Source organism: Hyperoodon ampullatus (assembly GCF_949752795.1).
Source record: "Hyperoodon ampullatus genome assembly, chromosome: 13".
Lineage (NCBI taxonomy): Eukaryota > Metazoa > Chordata > Mammalia > Artiodactyla > Ziphiidae > Hyperoodon > Hyperoodon ampullatus.
The window spans coordinates 9,982,788-10,006,270 of NC_136926.1; the positions used below are offsets into that span (position 1 = coordinate 9,982,788).

The 23,483-nt window shown below is 36.9% G+C and overlaps 1 protein-coding gene across 1 annotated transcript in view; it reads right to left on the minus strand.

The window, feature by feature from the left end:
* The window catches only part of ATXN2 (ataxin 2), a gene marked incomplete at its 5' end in the record, with an annotated part of 111,664 nt that overhangs the window by 33,310 nt on the left and 54,871 nt on the right, over window positions 1-23,483 (minus strand). Inside the window, 5 exon segments of the mRNA XM_079718068.1 lie at window positions 8,508-8,568; window positions 8,956-9,108; window positions 9,977-10,040; window positions 11,080-11,381; window positions 23,156-23,226. Coding sequence (XP_079574194.1) covers window positions 8,508-8,568; window positions 8,956-9,108; window positions 9,977-10,040; window positions 11,080-11,381; window positions 23,156-23,226 — 651 coding nt within the window.

Sequence of the window (23,483 nt, forward strand, 5' to 3'; positions counted from 1 at the left end):
AACATATAAAGATAGTACACAATGACTAAGCGTATAAATGGGGTGCCAGGAATGCAAAGCTGGTTCGATATTCAAAAATCAATCAGACTTCCTTGGTGGCGCAGCAGTTAAGATTCCGCTGCCAATGCAGGGGACACGGGGCTTGAGCCCTGGTCCGGGAAGATCCCACATGCCACGGAGCGACTAAGCCCGTGTGCCACAACTACTGAGCCTGTGCTCCAGAGCCTGCGAGCCACAACTACTGAGCCTGCATGCCACAACTACTGAAGCCTGCATGCCTAGAGCCCATGCTCCGCAATATGAGAAGCCACTGCAACCAGAAGCTGGCACACTGCCATGAAGAGAAGCCCCTGCTCGCTGCAACTAGAGAAAGCCTACGCGCAGCAACGAAGACCCAACACAGCCACAAATAAATAAATAAATTTATTTTTTAAAAAAAGCCACTGAAGTGTTCAATTAAAAAAAATCAATGTAATTCTTCAAAATAACACAGCAAATCAGAAAAACCATATGATCAGCATAAGAGATGCTTAAGTATTTGACACAATTCAATAACCATTCATCACTAAAAAACAAAACAAAAAACATCCCCAGCAAGGTATGAATTGAAACCACAAATAATACTATACCAAAGGGTGAAAGATACTGTTTCACCCCTAAGATCAGGGGCATGGTAAGGAATGCATCCCTTCTATTCAGTAAGTAATGTATTAGAAGACCCAGCCAGTGTAGTACGGTAAAAAAAAAACAGATATACTGACTGGATTATGATTGTGTACATAGAAAAGTCTAAGTAAGTCTAAAAAGAAGCTATTAGAAACAACAGATGGGTTTAGCAAAGTGGCAAGACACAAGGTTGATAGTAAAAAATCTAGTGTATCCCTATATACTAGGTAAACAAATGCTGAAAAATTTACACCATAAAAAAATTAAATACTAAGTGATAAATTTAAGTAAACAAATGCAAAACTTATACAATGAAAACTACAAAATATTGGTGAAATTGAACACTTAAATAAATGGAGAAATACAACATGCTTGTGGATTGGAAAATTAAATATTGTTAAAGGGGGTCAATTCCCCCACAAACTGATCTTCAGATACAGACACATAGTTCCAAGCTGATTCTACAGTTTATTTGGAAATGTAAAGAACCTAGAATATCTAAAACAATTTTAACCAAGACGAATAAAACTGGAGGACTTCCATGAACTGATTCTAAGATTTATTATAAAGTAACAATAATTAAAAAGCGAGTACTGGCATGAGGATACACAGATTAACACAACAAAATAGTTCAGGAATAGATCACACATATACAGACAACTGAATTCTATGAAGATGCCAAGATAATTTAACAGCAAAACAGAGGCTGGTGTTGGGAAAACTGGATATATATACATGGAAAAAAAAAAAACCCAACGAACTGCTACATTTACCTCATGCCCTACACAAAAACTAACTTCAGGTCGATCATACAGCTAATTGTAAAAGCTAAAACTTGTATTAAACTTCTGGAAGAAACATAAAAATATTCACAACTTGGGGCAGGCAAAGGCTTCTTAATTATGATATAAGAAAGCATGAATCGTAAGAGAAAAACATGATAAATGGGACTTCATCAAAATAAACAACACAGGCTCTTTGAAAATATTCATAATACCTATTCCTGATAAAGGATTTGTATTTAGAATATATAAATAACGGTTACAATTAATAGTAAGAAAACAAACCAAAAGTAAATAAAGGAAAAAGATTTGAACACTTTGCAAAAGAAGACTGACAGCTAATAAACACATGAAAAGATGTTCACAATCAGTAATCATTAAAGAAATGCACATTAAAACCACAGTGAGGTAGCGTAACACACTCATCAGACGGGCTAAAATTAAAAAGACAGACAAGGGACCTCCCCGGTGGTGCAGTGGACAGGACTCCGTGCTCCCAATGCAGACGGCCTGGGTTCGATCCCTGGTCAGGGAACTAGATCCCACATGCATGCTGCAACTAAGAGTTCGCATGCCACAACTAAGGAGCCCTCATGCCACAACTAAGGAACTGGCGAGCCACAACTAAGGAGCCCAGCCCACGAGCTGCAACTAAGGAGCCCACCTGCCGCAACTAAGACCTGGTGCAACCAGATAGATAGATAGATAAATAAATAAATAAATAAGCCAGAAAATCGTTGGCAAGGATGCAAAGCAATTGTAACTCTCATACATGGCTGATCAGTTGAAATGTAAAATGACACCATCACTTTGGAAAACAATTTACCAGTTACTTATTAATTTAAAATTGCATTCACCATACAACTAAAAAATTCTAGTTCTAGATATTTAACCAAGAGAAATGAAAGCAAATGTTCACACAAACACTTGTACAAAAATGTTCTTAACAGCTTTATTCACAACAGCCAGAAACAGAAAATAATACAAATACCCATCAACTGGTAATGGGTAAACTGTGGTAAAATGGAATGCTCTTCAGCAATAAAAAGGAATAAACGGATACAGATGATAATATGAAATATTCTCAAATTATTACGTTGTTTAAGCCAGACACAAAAAATACAATACATGATTCCATTTACTAAATAAAAAATATCTAGAAAAGTCAAATCTAATCTACAGTAAGAGAAAGTAGAACAGTGGTTGCCTGGAGTGGGTGGCACTGGAGTACAGTTTACATCAAAATGTACACTTAAAAGAAAGACATTTTGTTGTATGTAAATTACAGAACAATACAACTGGTTAAAAATTTTGGATAGCCATTTGGAACAAGATAAACTGGATTCATACCTTATACTGTGTATAAGGTAATTTCCAAATCAATCAGAAATTTAAATGTAAAAAAGAGGGAGTTATATAAATTCTAGAAAGCATATGAATTCTTTTACTACATGAGTGGGCAAAAATCTTAAAAACCATAAATCAAAAAATCAAAAGGTAAATCACAGGAGAAAGTCATAACACTTCTAGGAAAAAACCAACCGCAGGAGAAAATCTTTGCAACCTTGGAGTATGCAAATAGAGGAAACAAAAACACAACCATAGAAGAAAAATTGATCAAATGGACTCCAAAATGAATAAATAAGCCATAGACTACAAGAAAATGTTTGAAATACAGAAAAAGGAATTATATTCACCCATACTCCTACAACTCAGTAAGATAACTCAATTAAAAAAAGTATAAGGGGGCTTCCCTGGTGGCGCAGTGGTTGAGAGTCCGCCTGCCGATGCAGGGGATGCGGGTTCGTGCCCCGGTCCGGGAAGATCCCACATGCCGCGGAGGGGCTAGGCCAGTGAGCCATGGCCACTGAGCCTGCGCGTCCGGAGCCTGTGCTCCGCAATGGGAGAGGCTGCAACAGTGAGAGGCCCATGTACCACAAAAAAAAAAAAAAAAAAAAAAAAAAAAAAAAGAAAGAAAGAAGAAAAAAAAAGTATAAGGAAAATCTTGATACAGTGATATATAGTAATTTCTAGGAATATGATGCCTTCAAACAAAAAAACTCATGGGTGCAGAACAGTACATATAGTGTGCTTCGTTTTATGTATGAGGGAAGAAAAATAAATGTCAACAAGGATGCCATGACAATTTAATGAGGAAAGAACAGTCTTTTCAACCAATGGTGCTGGGATAACTGGATATCCACATGCAAAAGAATGAATGTGGACCCCATCCTCATACTATACACAAAACTTACCTCAGAATGTATCACCAACCTAAATGTTAGAGCTGAACTATAAAACTCTTAGAAGAAATCACAGTGTATCTTTGTGACCTTGAGTCAGGAAATGGTTTCTTAGTATGACACCAAAAGCAAAAGCAACAACAAAAATACAAATAAATCGAAGTTCCATCAAAATTAAAAAACTTCTGTGCTGCAAAGGACACCATCAAGCAAGTAAAAAGACAACCCATAAAATGGAGAAAATACCTGTAAATCCTGTATCTGATAAAAGATTTGTATACAGACTATATAAAGACAAATAACTTAATTAAAAACTAGGTCAAATATGTGAATAAACATTTCTCCAGAGAAGATATGCAAATGGTCAATGAACACATGAAAATATGTTCAACATCTTCAGTCACTAGGGAAATACAAATCAAAACCATAATGAAATACTATTTTATAACCACTAGGATTATAACAGACAACAAGTGCTGGTGAGGATGTGGAGAAACTGGGACCCTTGTACACTACTGGTAGGAATAAAAAATGGTGCAGCCACTCTGGAAAACAGTGTGGCAGTTTCAACACTAATTCCACTCCAAGAGAAATGAAAACATAAGTCCTCACAAAAACTGTACACTAATGTTCAGCATTATTTCACAATAGTCAAAAGTGGGAACAACCCGAAGAAGCATCAACTGATGAATGGATAAATAAAATATGGTATCTATACAATGGAATATTATTCATCCATAAAAAGGAATGAAGTACTGATATATGCTCCAACATGGATGAACCTTGAAAACACTATGCTAAGTGAAAGAACTCAGTCACAAAGACTGCATTCAATATGATTTCATTCATATGAAATATCCAGAATAGGCAAATCTATAGAGAAAAGAAGGTAGATTAGCATGTCTAGGGTATGAGTGTATATGCGCATGGGGTGGGAGGGGAACAATTACTAAAAGGTATGAGGTTTCTTTTTGGAGTGATGAAAATGTTTTAAAATTGACTGTGGTGATGACTGGGCAACTCCGAGAATACCTTAAAACCCACCAAACTGTATACTTCAAAGGGATGAATTTTATGGCATTCGAATTACAGTTGACCCTTGAACAACAGAAGTTTGAACTGTGTGGGTCACTTATACGCAGATTTTTTTCAACAGTAAGTACTATAGCACTAAACGATACACTGTTGGTTGATCTAGAACTATGGACATGGAGGACTGACTATAAATTATATTCAGTTTTTGACTGCACAAGGGTCAGTGTCCCTAACCCCTGGGTTGTTCAAAGGTCAACTATATATCCTAAATAGAACCATTTAAAAAAAACAGAATGTATTATTTGCAAAGAAATAAATGTATACTTGCAAAAATAGACACTGTAAGGATATATAGAAAGTAACTTTAAATGATCACCTGCTGGTGATGGAAGGGATGATCCACATCTGGGATGGAAGTGATGAGGAAAGGACAAATGAAGAGACTGGGATGAAAGCAAGACTTCTCTGAATAATCTTTTTATGTAATTTCCACTTTGAAAATATGTATTTCACACATAAAAAAAATAAAAAAACTATCCTTACAAATGATAACGAACTCAATCAGATTAACCTACCTATGTGTCAAGCTGTTGGCATAACTCAGTGACTACAGAAAATAGTATTTTGGAAGTAACAAGGGCAGCAACTCCTGACTCTGAAAATTGGCACTTAAAGAATTCTTAGTGAAATACTAAAGAAATCTTAAATTTTATTCTGTAGTCCAGGAGTTAGACAACAAATAGTTCGGAAACATCTAATACACATTATAGGAAAATGTAAATAAGCCAGCCTCTAAGATGGCCCCCAATGATCCCGCCACCTGGTATTCACACCCTTATGCAGTCCCCTCCCACATGCACCAGATTTGCTCTGCTTGATCTATATAGCAAATGACAGAAGTTAAGATATGTCACTTCCAAGGTTAGATTGTTAAACAAACTGTTGTTTCCATTTAGGTCAGTTTCTCTCTGAATACTCATTGTGGGAGAAGCCAGCTGCCATGTTATGACCAGAACTATCCGGCCAACAGCTCTGAATCTGGAAGCAGATCCACCAGCCCCAGTTCAGATAACCACTGCTCTAGCCAACATCTTGTCTGCAACTTCTTAAGAGACTCTAAGGCAGAACCACCTAGCTAAGTAGCTCCTGGATTCCTGACCCTCAGAAACTAAGTGAAATAATATATGTTTGTTGTTTTAGGCAGCTAAGCTTTGTGGTAATTTGTTCAAAGACAGATATTATTAACTCAACAGCAATGAATATATCCAATGACCAGAAAACAGTTTCTAAATACTATTTCCCAGCAAAGAGAATGAGGGTTGCTTGGAGGATTACTGATCCAGGTCTAGAGTTAGAAGATTAGCCTGAGACATCATATTTGTAGCAGAAAGGAAGCTATCAGAGACAAATGAGTAGTACCCAAAGGACACAGGAGCCAACTTGAAGGGATTACCATCGATCAAAGATGGGACAATGGGAGCAGCAAAAAAAATAATAATTGACTGAAATACAATGAATATATAAAATTATATGAAAATCCATGTATTCATAACTTGCCTGTACAAACTATTTCAGGATACCCAAACAGCCCTTGTTAAAAAGAATAGTCCCTTACAGAATGATTCTAGCTAATAAATGGAGAAGAAGTACTAGAAATTCAGAAATCGCTGTTTTCAAACTCCTAATTACAGTGATTTCCAAAGTATGGCCCTGTACCAGCAGGATCACTAGGGAATTGGTTTTTTTATAAATTGCACTAGGAAAGTAAATTCTCAGGCTATGCCCCAAACCTACTGAATTAGAAATTCTGGGGATGGGGCCAAGCAATTGGTGTTTTTAACAAACTCTCTAAGTGATTCTAATGTACACTAAAATTTGAGAACCACAGCCCAATGAAAAGATGATGTTAAGTATCAATCATTAATGAATTAGATGAAAGACTAATAGAAAACTTTACGATTGGGGAGGGGAGGATCAGGCTATCACCACCTGAGCCCTTAATAAATCTTACATAACTCAAAGTAGGACCAGATATTGTACAGCTCTCGAATGATCCAATATAGAGTACTCACAAATATCTATCAAGTATTCTTATCTCTTCCCGTAAAAAAGTTAAACCTGAATGTAAACAATGACATCACAAGAAGTAAAGAGACAAATCTAGAATACAGGACATGCTACATAATAATTGGTTTCTGCCACAAAGCAACAGCAGGGGTAAAAACAGCAGGGGAACTACGAAGACATGTAACAAATATAATAATGTGAAGATCTTATTTTGATCCATATTCAAAACAAACGAACTGTAAAAATATATTCTTGGCCCAGTCAGGGTAATCTAATTATGATGGTTATTACATGATAAAAAGGAATTACTGTTCATTTTTATAAAGTGTGATAACAGACTCTGGCTATCTAACAAAAATGTCCATACTTTTATATATGATACACACGAAGTATGTAGATATGAAAATGGCAGGTCCTCAGAATAAGATTAACCCTATAACTAGAAAACTTTAAATGATCTAAGGTAGAGTTCTTCCAATAGGTTCCAGTGTTCTAAGGAAAGATAAAGGATATCATACTTTTTTTTTTTGGCTGCGCCACACAGCTTGTGGGATCTTAGTTCCCTGACCAGGGACTGAACCTGCGCCCCCTGCATTGGAAGCACAGAGTCTTAACCACTGGACTGCCAGGGAAGTCCCGGAAGTAACTTAAATTTAAATGTCCATCAACAGATGAATGGATAAGGAAGATGTGGTATATAGACAATGGAATATTACTCAGCCATAAAAAAGAATGAAATAATGCCATTTGCAGCAACATGGATGAACCTAGAGATTATCATACTAACAGTGAAGGAAGTCAGGCAGAGAAAGACAAATATCATACGATATCACATATGAGTCCAAAATATGACACAAATGAACTTATTTACAAAACAAACGGACTCACAGACACAGAAAACAAACTATGGTCACCAAAGGGGAACGCGGTGGGGACATATGAGGCACCTGGGACTGGCCGATACAAACTACCATATATGAGACAGACAACATAGGGAACTCTAGTCAATACCTTGCAATAAACTATAATGGAAAAGAAAAAAAGAAGTGAAATTTGCGTGATGGGGGTAATTACTGGGTACTGAGAAATGACTTTACTATATAAACCATTCTACTTTCTATGCTCAATAAAATTATAGCAAATAATTGCTCTCAATTACCTAAATGGCAAAAGAGGGGAACCCTTTAGCATTTTTCGACATCAAGAAATTTCCTTTTAAGATAAATGTGTTTTTTTTCTATGAAGGCTCTTCTGCACAGAGAATACTAGATTATACAACACTCTCATTTTAAAGATGAGGAAACATTCCTCTAATACCATTTTGATGGTTTCTGAAGTGAGCCACCTCTGCTCAAAAAGAAATTCTAAATTTTTGGGAAAAAAATCATATATTATATAAAATAAGAACGTCAGCAACTAGTTAATTAATGTAGTGAACCCTCTTTCCAAATTTAACATTGAAAACTTCAAAATTAAATTATTTCTTGTGAAGAGGATCCTGAAATTCACGACTGATGGGTATTTTCTCCTCCTATTTTTGTTCATAAAAATGCATCTAAATACCTGATGTAACGTTGAGCACCAGAAGTCAATGAACAGCTTCACTGAAAGTCAAAACTGAACCACAAATATTTATTCATTATAAATTGAGTTATTTAATTCATGCAGCATGCAGACTACAAGCAAATACAGGCAGGATTATTCTCACCTTTACCTGCTCTATATGTCTTGGCTTGATTGACGGGCATGGGCGTCATAGGTATAGGATATAAAGGCTTAAGGGAATAAAAAAAACAAAAACAAAAACTGAATATTAGGCTCTCAAGATATTACGAATGTATTTACCACTCTCTCTTAGTTGCATATTGCTAGAGAGCTAGCTCTGAGGTTTCCTGATTCTTTATGAGTCATTAAAAAATAAAATCACACCCACAGCTAAAAGGACAAACCCCAAACTACAGTAAATCTAAATCATCTTTCTTACCAGAAACATTCTCAGATTTAGGTCCTTATACTAACAACACACCACACTGCAAGCTTCCACTTTTTAAATACCTCTGTTATACCATCACTGCCTCAAATCACTGCATACCTACAGAGTGCTTGGTGTCAAATACAAATAACTTAGAGAGGGTAAATGAACACCAAATTCTATGACTTACTTGCACTCCTGGGCTCACTGGGACTGGATACATCATATTTGGTGCAAAACAAACAGGTTGAGTATAAACTGGAGTTGGCTGCTGATGACCCACCATAGATGGGCTAGGTTGTGCTTGAGGACGAGGCGAAGTTGGGGTGGTAGAAGGCTTTGGCTACAAAAACAAAAATCAACTACCTTAAGGTGAAAAGCTAACCATTACTGCAATTTGAGGACTGATTCCCCCCATTTTTCTCAGTTTTACTCACTGTTGATAAGTAGTACCTCTTAATGAAAATATCCCACAGAAAATAAACTTCCACGTTTCAAATAAAAGAAAAAAAATACTTGGTTATGTTACCAATAACCAAGTATTATTGGTTGATTAATGTTACCAGTTAATCAACAATGCTATTAAAAACAGCAGTGGTAGGGGCTTCCCTGGTGGCACAGTGGTTGAGAGTCCGCCTGCCGATGCAGGGGACATGGGTTCGTGCCCCGGTCCGGGAAGATCCCACATGCTGCGGAGCGGCTGGGCCTGTGAGCCATGGCCGCTGAGCCTGCGCGTCCGGAGCCTGTGCTCCACAATGGGAGAGGCCACAACAGTGAGAGGCCCACGTACCGCAAACAAACAAACAAACAAACAAACAAACAAACAAAAAAAAACCAGCAGTGGTGATTTTTAAGGAACTGGAGACTGTTTTTAAAAATTAAAAAATAAACACATCATCTTACAAAGTCAGTAGAATAATAACTGTATATCTGTGAACCTGAGAGCCTCGTTGACCAACCATCTTCAAATTCTGAGTCAGAAAGATTAAAAAATTTGCCCCAGACCACATCTAAGTGATGACAAGACTAGCATTTTTTCCTATGGCTCAAAAATATTCATTAATGACTACGGAAGAAAAAAGAAAAACTAAAAGTTGTTTTAGCATACTGTAACTGAATTTAGATGGCAGGTATGGGAAAGGGAATATTACTACAAGTAATTTTTTTTTAAGAGGCTAGATTACTTCAAAGAGAGAGAGAGAAAAACTTACCTGAGAAAAGGAACGAGGGTTGAACTCCTTCGCATTGGGATTCAACGTTGATTTCCTCACTTGCCTACACCGGAAAAAAAATAAAGCCCAGTGAAATCTGCATGGAACTTATGCTACTGTAAAGTCTTTTATACCTGACAGTCTTTTTAAAATTGCTAAACATTTAAACAATTCTCACTAGAAGATCACTAATTCTCTTCATTAAAACACACATATACGTAATTCTCACCCCTTATTTTGATAATTACTAGCCAAAAAAGGACAAATTTTTTAAACTGTAATACGAACGCTTCTCTCAAAAGCAATCAACAAAACTTAAACTGAAGACAGTAGCCCCTTATAAAATATCCATACAAACAATCCTTAATATACCAATTCTCTAGCATGCAGTATTTTTTATGTGATAAATTGTTTCCTATATGAAATATCTTGGGAAAAACCATGATTCTAATAAAAAAATTTTGCCTCAAATTAAGAATAAGTGCTCCTTGACTTATCAACATTTGCATTCCAAAAGTTCATCTGTAACTGGGTTGTATGGAACCCAGAACAAATAAATCAATGGTGGTGTGGTTAGGTTCCAAGACTAGCCCACAAAAGCCCATTTAATTGATAATATATTGGATGTGCAGAATTAATTCTATCTTAACGAATCTAACTATTAACTAAAACTTTTTTTTTTTTTGATGGAAAACACGTTGAATTCCAAGTAGGGGCACCAGAGACTTCTCTCTCTTCTTGGCAGTGGAAGTTCTTAGTCGAGTAGCACAGCCAGGAGGTGGGTACTGACTAGCATACAGGGGTATCAGTCCCAAAGCCAGTGATTTTTCAACTCCCTGTACATTTATAAATAAGCCGTTCTTAATTTAGGCATAGGGTTTTTTGCCACAGGGTGGAAAAACGGTGGAGGAGGGAAGAAGAGTATAGGGTGCAATGACCTAATTGACTTAAGATGTCATTTGTTTAGACCAGTTTTTTGTTAAGTTGAGAGCTACTTATAAAGCAGTCTAAAAGTCTAGATAGATTCTTGAGTTGGAAGGCTCTGGACACCTTAAGGAAAAGTTAAGTAAGTAACAGCCGTGCTAAATTCCAGGTTTACTCACTCAGCTGCGTCTTTCTTCTCCTCTTTATCATCTTTCTCTTGTTTACATCCTGGACTGGAAGTCTGAACCCCTTGGGATGTGACCTCAGGTCCCCTCTTGTGCTCTGTGTTACTGAGGATTGAAGGGGAAATGCTGGGACTGCTTGGCTTGCTGCTGCCACTGGTGCAGTTGCTGCTATTTTCAATGAAAGAATCCTTAGCATTTGGTTCAATTTTGTCTTTGATCAAATCTCTTGATTTTTCTCCCTCTCTATTTTTGTTTAGCAGCTGATCCATAGATTCAGAAGTAGAACTTGGCTGTAACTAAATAAAGGAAATAATACTTAAATATTTTAAATAACTCTAGTAATCAATTTTTTTCCATGAGCACAAACTGAATAAGGTTTTTTTCGTACTTTACGAGTAATGTTTTCATTATAAGGCAACAATAACAAAATGTCTATACAACACAACTACAGTCATCCAAGCACTAAAATGTCCTAGCCTGAAAAGTTAAATATTTACTGAGTGCATACCATGTGTCAGAAATTGTGTGTGCTAGGAATGGAAATATGAAATAGTTCCTATCCGCCCAAAGCTTTCCATCTGGATGAGATTAGACACTTGACAAACTGGGGTAAATGCTATAGGATCCCACGGGAAAAAGCAACTCACGGAAAGAGAAGGCTTCTCAATGGAAATGTCATCTAGTCTAAAGTGTGAAAGATGTTGGGGGTTTGCGGGGGAGTTTGGAAAAGGGACTAATAGTCTAAGTACAAGAAACAGCATGTTTAAAGACCCATAGGAAAGGGAGAAGATGGCCCCGCTGTGGAACAGAAGAGTACTGGTGGACACAAGATGAGTCAAGAAATGACAAATTCACCCAGGAGGAACGAGATGATAAAGGAACTTGAAAGCTATGTTAAGAACTCTAACTTTTAGTTCTCAGGATAATGAGAAGTCACTGAAGAATTTTAAGCAGGTACAGACTGAGAAGATTTATAGTTCACAAAGATGAGCACAGCAACTTTGTGGAAAATGAACTGCAGGAAGCCAAGTAAGAGTGTAGAGAGACCATTATGGCGGCTGGACTAAGACCTGGGCTTGACCTTGAGAAGTGGTGAGTTGGAAAGTCTGAAGTAGGTGGATTCAGAGGGAGACCTGGCTAGACATGTAGGTCAGTTAGACCTTGTAACCCATAAAGGAAACCACAAAAGAGAAGCACCAACAAGAAGACCAGAAGACAAAAACGTTAGTAAAATAAGTGATGGGGTTTTTAAGTTTGCAGAGCAGAAGCAGTCAATGCTACTACTATCTGATGATGATTTAAGATGCCCTACTCCATAGAAGAAAGAAAACAGGAATAGCTGAAGGAAATGACAAGAAAAAGAGAAGAAAAGGGCAGCAAGTAGAAGGAGCCATGGTGGAAATGAGAATAAATCCAAGCAGCAGCCCTAGGCAGTGAGAATAAGCTAAAGAGCAATTGTGCAGCAGAAGGGGCTGCAAGACTAGAGAGACAAACTACCTCCTCAGCCTCAGGAAAGGCGGACCACTGTCAAATTCTCACTACCGGAGCCCTTGGTATCCTGGCAAGCAGCACCACACATCTCAGGGGCTTCTCAAGCTTCACTGCATCACCAATATAGTTATAAAGTCTCCAAGCAGTTGATGACAGAAGGTGAAAGCAACATTTGGACACAGTGGGAGTTTAAGTCACAATATAGGTACTTAATGTTAAGTAGAGGCTATATGCATAACGGACTAATTGTGTACTGCATAAAACTTTAAATATTTGTTACAAGGGTCTTTGATCAAGGCAAAAATAAGGCTTTTGATGTTGTTATTCATATAATGGCAAACATACCTATAGTACTCACTATGGGTTGGACACTGTTCTAAACTATTTACAAACTCATTCATTCAGTCATTATAACAGCCCTATTTGATGTACATACTATTAACGCAACCTTATAAATGAGGAAAATAAGGCACAATGCATGCTTTTGAACACTCTTCTGTATTTCCTATCTGCAATATACTAAACATAAAAGAAAACTGAGATTATTCTCCTTTTTATTTTTTCAAAATTGAACCAGTTTCCTTTTATTGAGAAATAATCCACATATAACATCCTATTAGTTGCAGGTGTACAACATTGTGATTCAATATACGTATGTATTGCAAAATGATCACAATATCTAGATAACAGCCATTACCACACAGTTAAAAATTTTTTTCTTATGGTGGGAAATACGTAGACAGCAACTTTCAAATATACCATACAGTATTACAGACTATAGTCACCATGCTGTACATTACTTCCCCATGACTTATTTATAACTGGAAGTTTCTGCCTTTTGACCACCTTCACTCATTTTGCTGTACCCACTGCCTCTGGCAACCACCCATCAGTACTGATGAGTTTGGGTTTTGTTTTGTTTTCTTTTTTTTTTAAGATTCCACAAATAAGTGAGATCATACAATATTTGAACTTTTCTGACTTATTTCACTTAGCATAACGCCCTCAAGGGCCATCCATGTTGTCAAAAATGGCAATTACTCTTCTTTTTTATGGCTGAAGAGTAATTCCACTGTGTGCGCATATACATGCAGATATCTTGTGAGTTAGTGTTTTCGTTTCCTTTGGATAAATACCCAGAAGTGGAACTGCTGGATCATATGATAGTTCTATTTTTAATTTTTTGAGGAACCTTCATACTGTTTTCCATAGTGGCTGCACCAATTTACCCACCAATAGTGCACAGAGGTTCCCTTTTCTCCACATCTTGGCCAGGACTTGTTATTCCTTGTTTTGTATTTTTGGGAATAGCCACTCTAATAGGTGTGAGATACCTCACTGTGGTTTTGTTTTTCTAAAATATTTGTTTATTTATTTATTTGGCTGCATCAGGTCTTAGTTGTGACATGTGGGCTCGTTGTTAAAGCGGGCAGGCTTCTCTCTATTTGTGGTGCACAGGCTTCGTTGCCCCGCAGCATATGGGATCTCAGTTCCCTGACCAGGGATTAAACCCACATCCCCTGCATTGGAAGGCAGACTCTTTTTTTTTTTTTTTTGCTTTATAACAAATTTAATCAGTTATACATATACATATGTTCCCATATCCCCTCCCTTTTGCGTCTCCCTCCCGCCCTCCCTATCCCACCCCTCCAGGCGGTCACAAAGCACCGAGCTGATCTCCCTGTGCTATGTGGCTGCTTCCCACTAGCTATCTACCTTACGTTTGGTAGTGTATATATGTCCATGCCGCTCTTTCGCTTTGTCACAGCTTACCCTTCGCCCTCCCCATATCCTCAAGTCCATTCTCTAGTAGGCCTGTGTCTTTATTCCTGTCTTACCCCTATGTTCTTCATGACATTTTTTTTTCTTAAATTCCATATATATGTGTCAGCATACAGTATTTGTCTTTCTCTTTCTGACTTACTTCACTCTGTATGACAGACTCTAGGTCCATCCACCTCATTACAAATAGCTCAATTTCATTTCTTTTTATGGCTGAGTAATATTCCATTGTATATATGTGCCACATCTTCTTTACCCATTCATCCGATGATGGGCACTTAGGTTGTTTCTATCTCCGGGCTATTGTAAATAGGGCTGCTATGAACATTTTGGTACATGTCTCTTTTTGAATTATGGTTTTCTCAGGGTATATGCCCAGTAGTGGGATTGCTGGGTCATATGGTAGTTCTATTTGTAGTTTTTTAAGGAACCTCCATACCGTTCTCCATAGTGGCTGTACCAATTCACATTCCCACCAGCAGTGCAAGAGTGTTCCCTTTTTTCCACACCCTCTCCAGCATTTATTGTTTCTAGATTTTTTGATGATGGCCATTCTGACTGGTGTGAGATGATATCTCATTGTAGTTTTGATTTGCATTTCTCTAATGAGTAAAGATGTTGAGCATCCTTTCATGTGTTTGTTGGCAGTCTGTATATCTTCTGTGGAGAAATGTCTATTTAGGTCTTCTGCCCATTTTTGGATTGGGTTGTTTGTTTTTTTGTTATTGAGCTGCATGAGCTGCTTATAAATTTTGGAGATTAATCCTTTGTCAGTTGCTTCATTTGCAATATTTTCTCCCATTCTGAGGGTTGTCTTTTGGTCTTGTTTATGGTTTCCTTTGCTGTGCAAAAGCTTTTAAGTTTCATTAGGTCCCATGTGTGTATTTTTGTCTTTATTTCCATTTCTCTAGGAGGTGGGTCAAAAAGGATCTTGCTGTGATTTATGTCATAGAGTGTTCTGCCTATGTTTTCCTCTAAGAGTTTGATAGTGTCTGGCCTTACATTTAGGTCTTTAATCCATTTTGAGCTTATTTTTGTGTATGGTGTTAGGGAGTGATTTAATCTCATACTTTTACATGTCCCTGTCCAGTTTTCCCAGCACCACTTATTGAAGAGACTGTCCTTTCTCCACTGTACATTCCTGCCTCCTTTATCAAAGATAAGGTGACCATATGTCCGTGGGTTTATCTCTGGGCTTTCTATCCTGTTCCATTGATCTATCTTTCTTTTTTTGTGCCAGTACCATACTGTCTTGATTACTGTAGCTTTGTAGTATAGTCTGAAGTCAGGGAGCCTGATTCCTCCAGCTCCATTTTTCGTTCTCAAGATTGCTTTGGCTATTCGGGGTCTTTTGTGTTTCCATACAAATTGTGAAATTTTTTGTTCTAGTTCTGTGAAAAATGCCAGTGGTAGTTTGATAGGGATTGCATTGAATCTGTAGATTGCTTTGGGTAGTAGAGTCATTTTCACAATGTTGATTCTTCCAATCCAAGAACATGGTACATCTCTCCATCTATTTGTATCATCTTTAATTTCTTTCATCAGTGTCTTATAATAATTTTCTGCATACAGGTCTTTTGTCTCCTTAGGTAGGTTTATTCCTAGATATTTTATTCTTTTTGTTGCAATGGTAAATGGGAGTGTTTCCTTGATTTCACTTTCAGATTTTTCATCATTAGTATATAGGAATGCCAGAGATTTCTGTGCATTAATTTTGTATCCTGTAACTTTACCAAATTCATTGATTAGCTCTAGTAGTTTTCTGGTAGCATCTTTAGGATTCTCTATGTATAGTATCATGTCATCTGCAAACAGTGACAGCTTTACTTCTTCTTTTCCAATTTGGATTCCTTTTATTTCCTTTTCTTCTCTGATTGCTGTGGCTAAAACTTCCAAAACTATGTTGAATAAGAGTGGTGAGAGTGGGCAACCGTATCTTGTTCCTGATCTTAGTGGAAATGGTTTCAGTTTTTCACCATTGAGGACGATGCTGGCTGTGGGTTTGTCATATATGGCCTTTATTATGTTGAGGAAAGTTCCCTCTATGCCTACTTTCTGCAGGGTTTTTATCATAAATGGGTGTTGAATTTTGTCGAAAGCTTTCTCTGCATCTATTGAGATGATCATATGGTTTTTCTCCTTCAATTTGTTAATATGGTGTATCACGTTGATTGATTTGCGTATATTGAAGAATCCTTGCATTCCTGGAATAAACCCCACTTGATCATGGTGTATGATCCTTTTAATGTGCTGTTGGATTCCGTTTGCTAGTATTTTGTTGAGGATTTTTGCATCTATGTTCATCAGTGATATTGGCCTGTAGTTTTCTTTCTTTGTGACATCCTTGTCTGGTTTTGGTATCAAGGTGATGGTGGCCTCGCAGAATGAGTTTGGGAGTGTTCCTCCCTCTGCTATATTTTGGAAGAGTTTGAGAAGGATAGGTGTTAGCTCTTCTCTAAATGCTTGATAGAATTCGCCTGTGAAGCCATCTGGTCCTGGGCTTTTGTTTGTTGGAAGATTTTTTATCACAGTTTCAATTTCAGTGCTTGTGATTGGTCTGTTCATATTTTCTATTTCTTCCTGATTCAGTCTTGGCAGGTTGTGCATTTCTAAGAATTTGTCCATTTCTTCCAGGTTGTCCATTTTATTGGCATAGAGTTGCTTATAGTAATCTCTCATGATCTTTTGTATTTCTGCAGTGTCAGTTGTTACTTCTTTTTCATTTCTAATTCTATTGATTTGAGTCTTCTCCCTTTTTTTCTTGATGAGTCTGGCTAATGGTTTATCAATTTTGTTTATCTTCTCAAAGAACCAGCTTTTAGTTTTATTGATCTTTGCTATCGTTTCCTTCATTTCTTTTTCACTTATTTCTGATCTGATTTTTATGATTTCTTTCCTTCTGCTAACTTTGGGATGTTTTTGTTCTTCTTTCTCTAATTGCTTTAGGTGCAAGGTGAGGTTGTTTATTCGAGATGTTTCCTGTTTCTTAAGGTGGCATTGTATTGCTATAAACTTCCCTCTTAGAACTGCTTTTGCTGCATCCCATGAAAGGCAGACTCTTAACCACTGGACCACCAGCGAAGTCCCCTCATTGTGGTTTTGATTTATGTTTCCTTAATAATTTCCTTAATAATTACATTTCCTTAATAATTTCCTTAATAATTAGTGAGGACCTTTTCATGGACCCGTTGGCCATCTTTACATCTTCTTTGGAAAAAATGTCTATTTAGATCCTGTGCTCATTTTAAAATCAGACTGTGTTTTTGCTATTTAAGTTGTATGAGTTCTTTATACATTTTGGATATTAACTCATAAGACATATGACTTACAAATACTTTCCCCATTTGGTAGTTCCCTTTAACTTTGTTGATGGCTTCCTTTGCTGTGCAGAAGACTTTTAATCTGATGTAGTCCCAGCTGTTCAGTTTTGCTTTTGTTGCCTTTGTTTCTATTGTCAAATAAGAAAATCACTGCTAAGGCCAACATCAAGGAGCTCGCTGCCTATGTTTTCTTCTAGGAATTTTATGGTTTCAGATCCTACTATCACATCTTTAATCCATTTTGAGTTGATTTTTTGGTATGGTATAAGGCAGTGGTGCAGGACTTCCCTGGTGGCACAGTGGTTAAAAATCTGTCTGCCAGTGCAGGGGACACGGGTTCAAGCCCTGGCCCTGGAAGATCCCACATGCCACAGAGCAACTAAACCCATGCACCACAACTACTGAGCCTGTGCTCTAGAGCCCGTGAGCCACAACTATTGAAGCCCGCATGCCTAGAGCCCGTGCTCCGCAACAAGAGAAGCCAGAGCAATAAGAAGCCCACGTACCACAAGAGTAGCCCCCGCTCGCCCCAACTAGAAAAAGGCTGCTCGCAGCAACGAAGATCAAACGCAGCCAAAAAATAAATAATTTTTTTTAAAAAAAGAAAAAAAAGAGACAGTGGTGCAGTTTCATTCTTTTGAATGTGGCTGTTCAGTTTTCCCAACACCACTTATTAAAGAGACTGTCCTTTCTCCACAGTATATTCTTGGCTCTTCTGTCATAAATTAATTGACTGTATATGCATGAGTTTATTTCTGGGTTCTCTGTTGTTTCATTGATCTGTTTCTGTTTTTATGCCAATACCATACTGTTTAGATTACTATCTCTTTGTAATACAGTTTGAAATCAGAGAGCGTGATACCTCCAGCTTTGTTCTTTCTCAAGACTGCTTTGGTTATTCACGTCTTTTATGGTTCCATACAAATTTTAGGATCGTTTGTGCTATTTCTGTGAAAAAATCCATTGGAATTTTTATAGAATTGCACTGAATCCATAGATTGCTTTGGGTAGAATAGACATTTTTATGGGAAAACTAAAATTCTTATGTGACTCAGAGAAAAAGAAACCTGTGACTGCCGGTACAACTTCGGTTCATCTATATTTTGGTAATAAAAATTAATATTTATTGAGTACATACTATGTGTTAAGAACTATATTAAACACTTTACAGGCAGTATCTCATTAATTTTCACAAGAACACGATGAAGTAGGTTCTACAATTATCCCATTTTGGCTTGGGAGATGTAGACAACATGCCTCAATGTTGTACAGAGGGCAAGATTTAAACCTAGATCATTGGGACTTCCCTGGTGGCACAGTGGTTAAGAATCTGCCTGCCAATGCAGGGGACACGGGTTCAAGCCCTGGTCCGGGAAGATCCCACATGCCGCGGAGCAACTATGCCCCTGCACCACAACTACTGAAGCCCGTGTGCCTAGAGCCTGTGCTCCGCATCAAGAGAAGCCACCGCAATGAAGGGTAGCCCCCGCTTGCCACAACTAGAGAAACCCTGCACGCAGCAACGAAGATCCAATGCAGCCCAAAAAATATATACATAAATAAATTTATTAAAAATAAATAAATAAATAAATAAAATTACTCAAAATATAAATTGGCGCAGCCACTAAGAAAAACAGTATCGAGGTTCCTTAAAAAACTAAAACTAGAGCTACCACATGATCCAGCAATCCCACTCCTGGGCATATATCTGGAAAAGACAAAAACTCTAACTTGAAAAGATACGTGCACCCCGACATTCAAAGCAGCACTATTTACAATAGCCACAACATGGAAGCAATCTAAGTGTCCATCAACAGATGAATGGATAAAGAAGATGTGGTATGGTGTGTATGTATACACATACACACACACACACACACAGCCATAAAAAAGGACGAAATAATGCCATTTGCAGCAACATGGATGGACCTAGAGATTATCATACTAAGTGAAGTAAGTCAGAGACAAATATATGACATCACTTACATGTGGAATCTAAAAAAATGATACAAATGAACATATTTACAAAACAGAAACAGACTCACAAACACAGAAAACTTATGGTTACCAAAGGGGAAGGAGCGGGGGAATATACTAGGAGTTTGGGATTAACAGATACACACTATATATAAAATAGAAAAACAACATGGACCTACTGCATAGCACATGGAACTATATTCAGTATCCTGTAATAACTTATAATGGAAAAGAATCTGAAAAGGAATACATATACACACACACGTATGTGTTAACTGAATCACTCTGCTATACACCTGAAACTAACACAACATTGTAAATCAACTATACTGAAATTTTTTAAAAAATTACTCAAAATGGATCATAGCCTTAATTGAAACTCTAAGAAGAAAATAAGAGTGAATCTTTATGACTATGGATTAGGCAATGGTTTCTTAGATATGACACCAAAAGCACAAGGGACAGAAGAAAAAACAGATACACTGGACTTCATCAAAATTAAAAAATTTTGTGCTTTAGTTGTCAACATCAAGAAAGTGAACAGACAACCCACAGAACGGGAGGAAAAAATTGCAAGCCACACATTTGATGCAAGACTTGTACATAGAATATATACAGAACTCTTACAACTCAATAAAAAGACAACTCAATTTTTAAAATGGGCAAAGATCTGAATAAACTTTTCTCCAAAGAAGACATACAAATGGGTAATCAATTATCAGGACTGTATTTTCCTTAATTTATAACTAGAAGTATTTTTTGGCATTTTGCCTGTCCCATTTATTACTTTATAATTAGTTGATTATTTAGTATGTCTACTAATAGAAGGAAATACAAGCAAAATGACATTCACATAGATATCTAATTATCATTATTTGATAGATGTTGACATTTATGTCCATACTGTGACTATAAATACTGATGTATATTGTGGTAATGTCAGTTCTGTTATATGTAAACATCTTATGTATAAGGCTGAAACGTCTTGTGAAAAATGGCAGGCAATGATCTTCATGAATGATGGTTTGGGGATACTTTCATCAACATATATCTCCTAATAAAATCAGTAGTTATGAATTACTTCACTAAAATGTGCAGAAAGATAAAAACAAACAAACAAAAAACAAATGGGCAATCACCATATAAAAAGATGTTCAACATCATCGGCCATCAGAGACATGCAAGTCAAAACCACAACATACCACAGGAAGACTATAATCAAAAAGAAAAACAGTAACAAGTGCTGGTAAGGATGTGGAGAAGCGGAAACCCTCCCATACTGCTGATGGGAATGTAAAATAGCACAGCTGCTTTGGCAAAGAGTCCAGAAGTTTTCCTCAAAAGGTTAAGGACAGAGTTACCAGATGAACCAGAAATTCCACTCTTAGGTATATACCCAAGAGAAATGAAAACATATGTCCACACAAAACTGTATACTAATATTCATAGCAGCATTATTCATAACAGTCAAAAAGTGGGAACAACCCAGAGGCATCAACTGATGATAAATGGATAAATAAAATATGGTCTATCCATACAGTGGAATATTATTCATCCATAAAAAGGAATGAAGTACTGACACAGGTTACAACATGGATGAATCCTGAAAACATGATGGTAAGTGAAAAAAAAGCCACTCACAAAAGGCCATTTATTGTATGGTTCCATTCATATGAAATGTCCAGAACAGGCAATCCATGGAGACGAAAAGGAGATTAATGGTTGTTTAGGATGGGGGTTGGGGGGAGGAGTGTTTGAAAGCTAATAAGCAGTGACTGCTAAGGGCTTATGTGATGACTGTATAACCCTGTGGATATACTAAAAACTGCTAAATTGTACACTTTAAATGGCTAAATTGTATGATATGCAAATTATACCTCAATAAAACTGTTACAAAAAACATACTCTCTAATATGCTTCAAAGTAAAAAAATTTCTTTATAACATAATAAATTCATACAAGTGTACTATAAGAAGGGAATGAATGACTGTAAAAAATAACGCTGAGGAAATAAAAGTATGGGCAAGAACATGACATTTATATCAAACTGAAGATTATGCAAAATAATACCATCTGTTGCTTAGGGATCTTCTCATATGCAGTATAAAGAACTGCGAGGAAAGATACCCTTCGCTCTGGCAGGAGGATGCAGCTGAGGTGGGCAAGTACACAGGAGGCTTTAACTGTGCTGGAGTGCTTGGTGTATTAAGCTGGTAGTGGGCATCTGGGCATTCAGTCACTGGGCATTCTTTGTATCGTGTTCATGCATTAACTATAGCTTAAAAAATTAAAACTTAAATTTACAACTGCTAATAGCATTAAAGCTGAATAGATAACTGTGCTAAAGTATGAAATAAAATTTAATATTTTAAACAGTGCCAAAAAGTCAGGAATGAAGCTACTGGCAAAAACTTATTAATTTTTAGGAAGCTAGAACACAGGCTAGGAAAAGGCTGCTTTTTGCTTTTGATCCATTCATATTTTAAGTCTTCTTTCAAAGGCTGATAATCAGATTTTCCCCCATTAAGAAGCTAAGTTTCAGGATAATTTCTTGATTTGGTCTCAAAATATACCTTGATATGCACAATATGTTACAGTAAATACTGTGCAAAAGAATGAAATGGTCTTCCAGGAGAGATCAGAGTACATTCAGCAAGTCTTAAGGGAGAGAAATGATATTATAGAAGGATGTCTACCACAATACATTTGTGCATGAAGTGTAAATCTGCAACTCTTTTGTAAAACCAGGGTCCAGTACATCTTCCACATGCCACATCAGATAATCAATGCCTTGGCATTGCTCTACTGTCACTGAATAAAGTAGTCAAATGAATATCAAATAACTTACGTTATGGTGACTTCCAATGTCAGAATTACATTCTCTTTAATATCTCTGTATTATTATATATTATATATTATATATATTATATCTCTGTTCTTACCCAATCTCATGATTTTAGTTACCTCACTCAAAGCATATGCAAAGACAACTTTAAGAATACGCAAAGACAACTTTAAGAATGTTTAGGGACTTCCCTGGTGGCACAGTGGTTGGGAATCTGCCTGCCAATGCAGGGGACACGGGTTCAATCCCTGGTCCGGGAAGATCTCACATGGCGCAGAGCAACTAAGCCCGTGCGCCACAACACTGAGCCTGCGCTATAGAGACCGCGAGCCACAACTACCGAAGACCGCACACCTAGAGCCTGTGCTCTGCAACAAGAGAAGCCACCGCAATGAGAGAAGCCCACACGCCTCAATGAAGAGGAGTCCCTGCTCCCAGCAATTAGAGAAAGCCCGCGTGCAGCAACAAAGACCCAATGCAGCCAAAAAATAAATAAATTAAAAAGGAAAAAAAAAGATGTTTAGCTTTCTACACACATGGTTTGATTTTTCTGGGTGTATATAATGCATTTTTGTAAATGGATGATATAAGAATTTTTAGTAATGCTTAAAAAAATTTTTTTTAATTCTAATTCATTAGTCAATACGATACTTACCCTAAAGTCATTCTTAAATTTCTTTAAATCATCGATCTGTTTTCTATGTTCAGAAACAATTGGTGATATACCTGTAAAATTAAGAAGTGTTAGATCCAGATTTATTTCTAATCTTTAACTTAAAATTCTTTTAGGATGGGATGTTAGAAATGAAAATAAATTCTATTATCAAAATAATAAAAACTTCAATATGTTAATTATAGATTTTGACATGTTAAATTATGCATTTAAATATGCACAATCCTAAGAAAAAGTACTGACCAAAAATACTCTGTACTGGGCAAGAGAGTAAGACATATTCCTTCCTATTTCTACAGTTATACCCAAA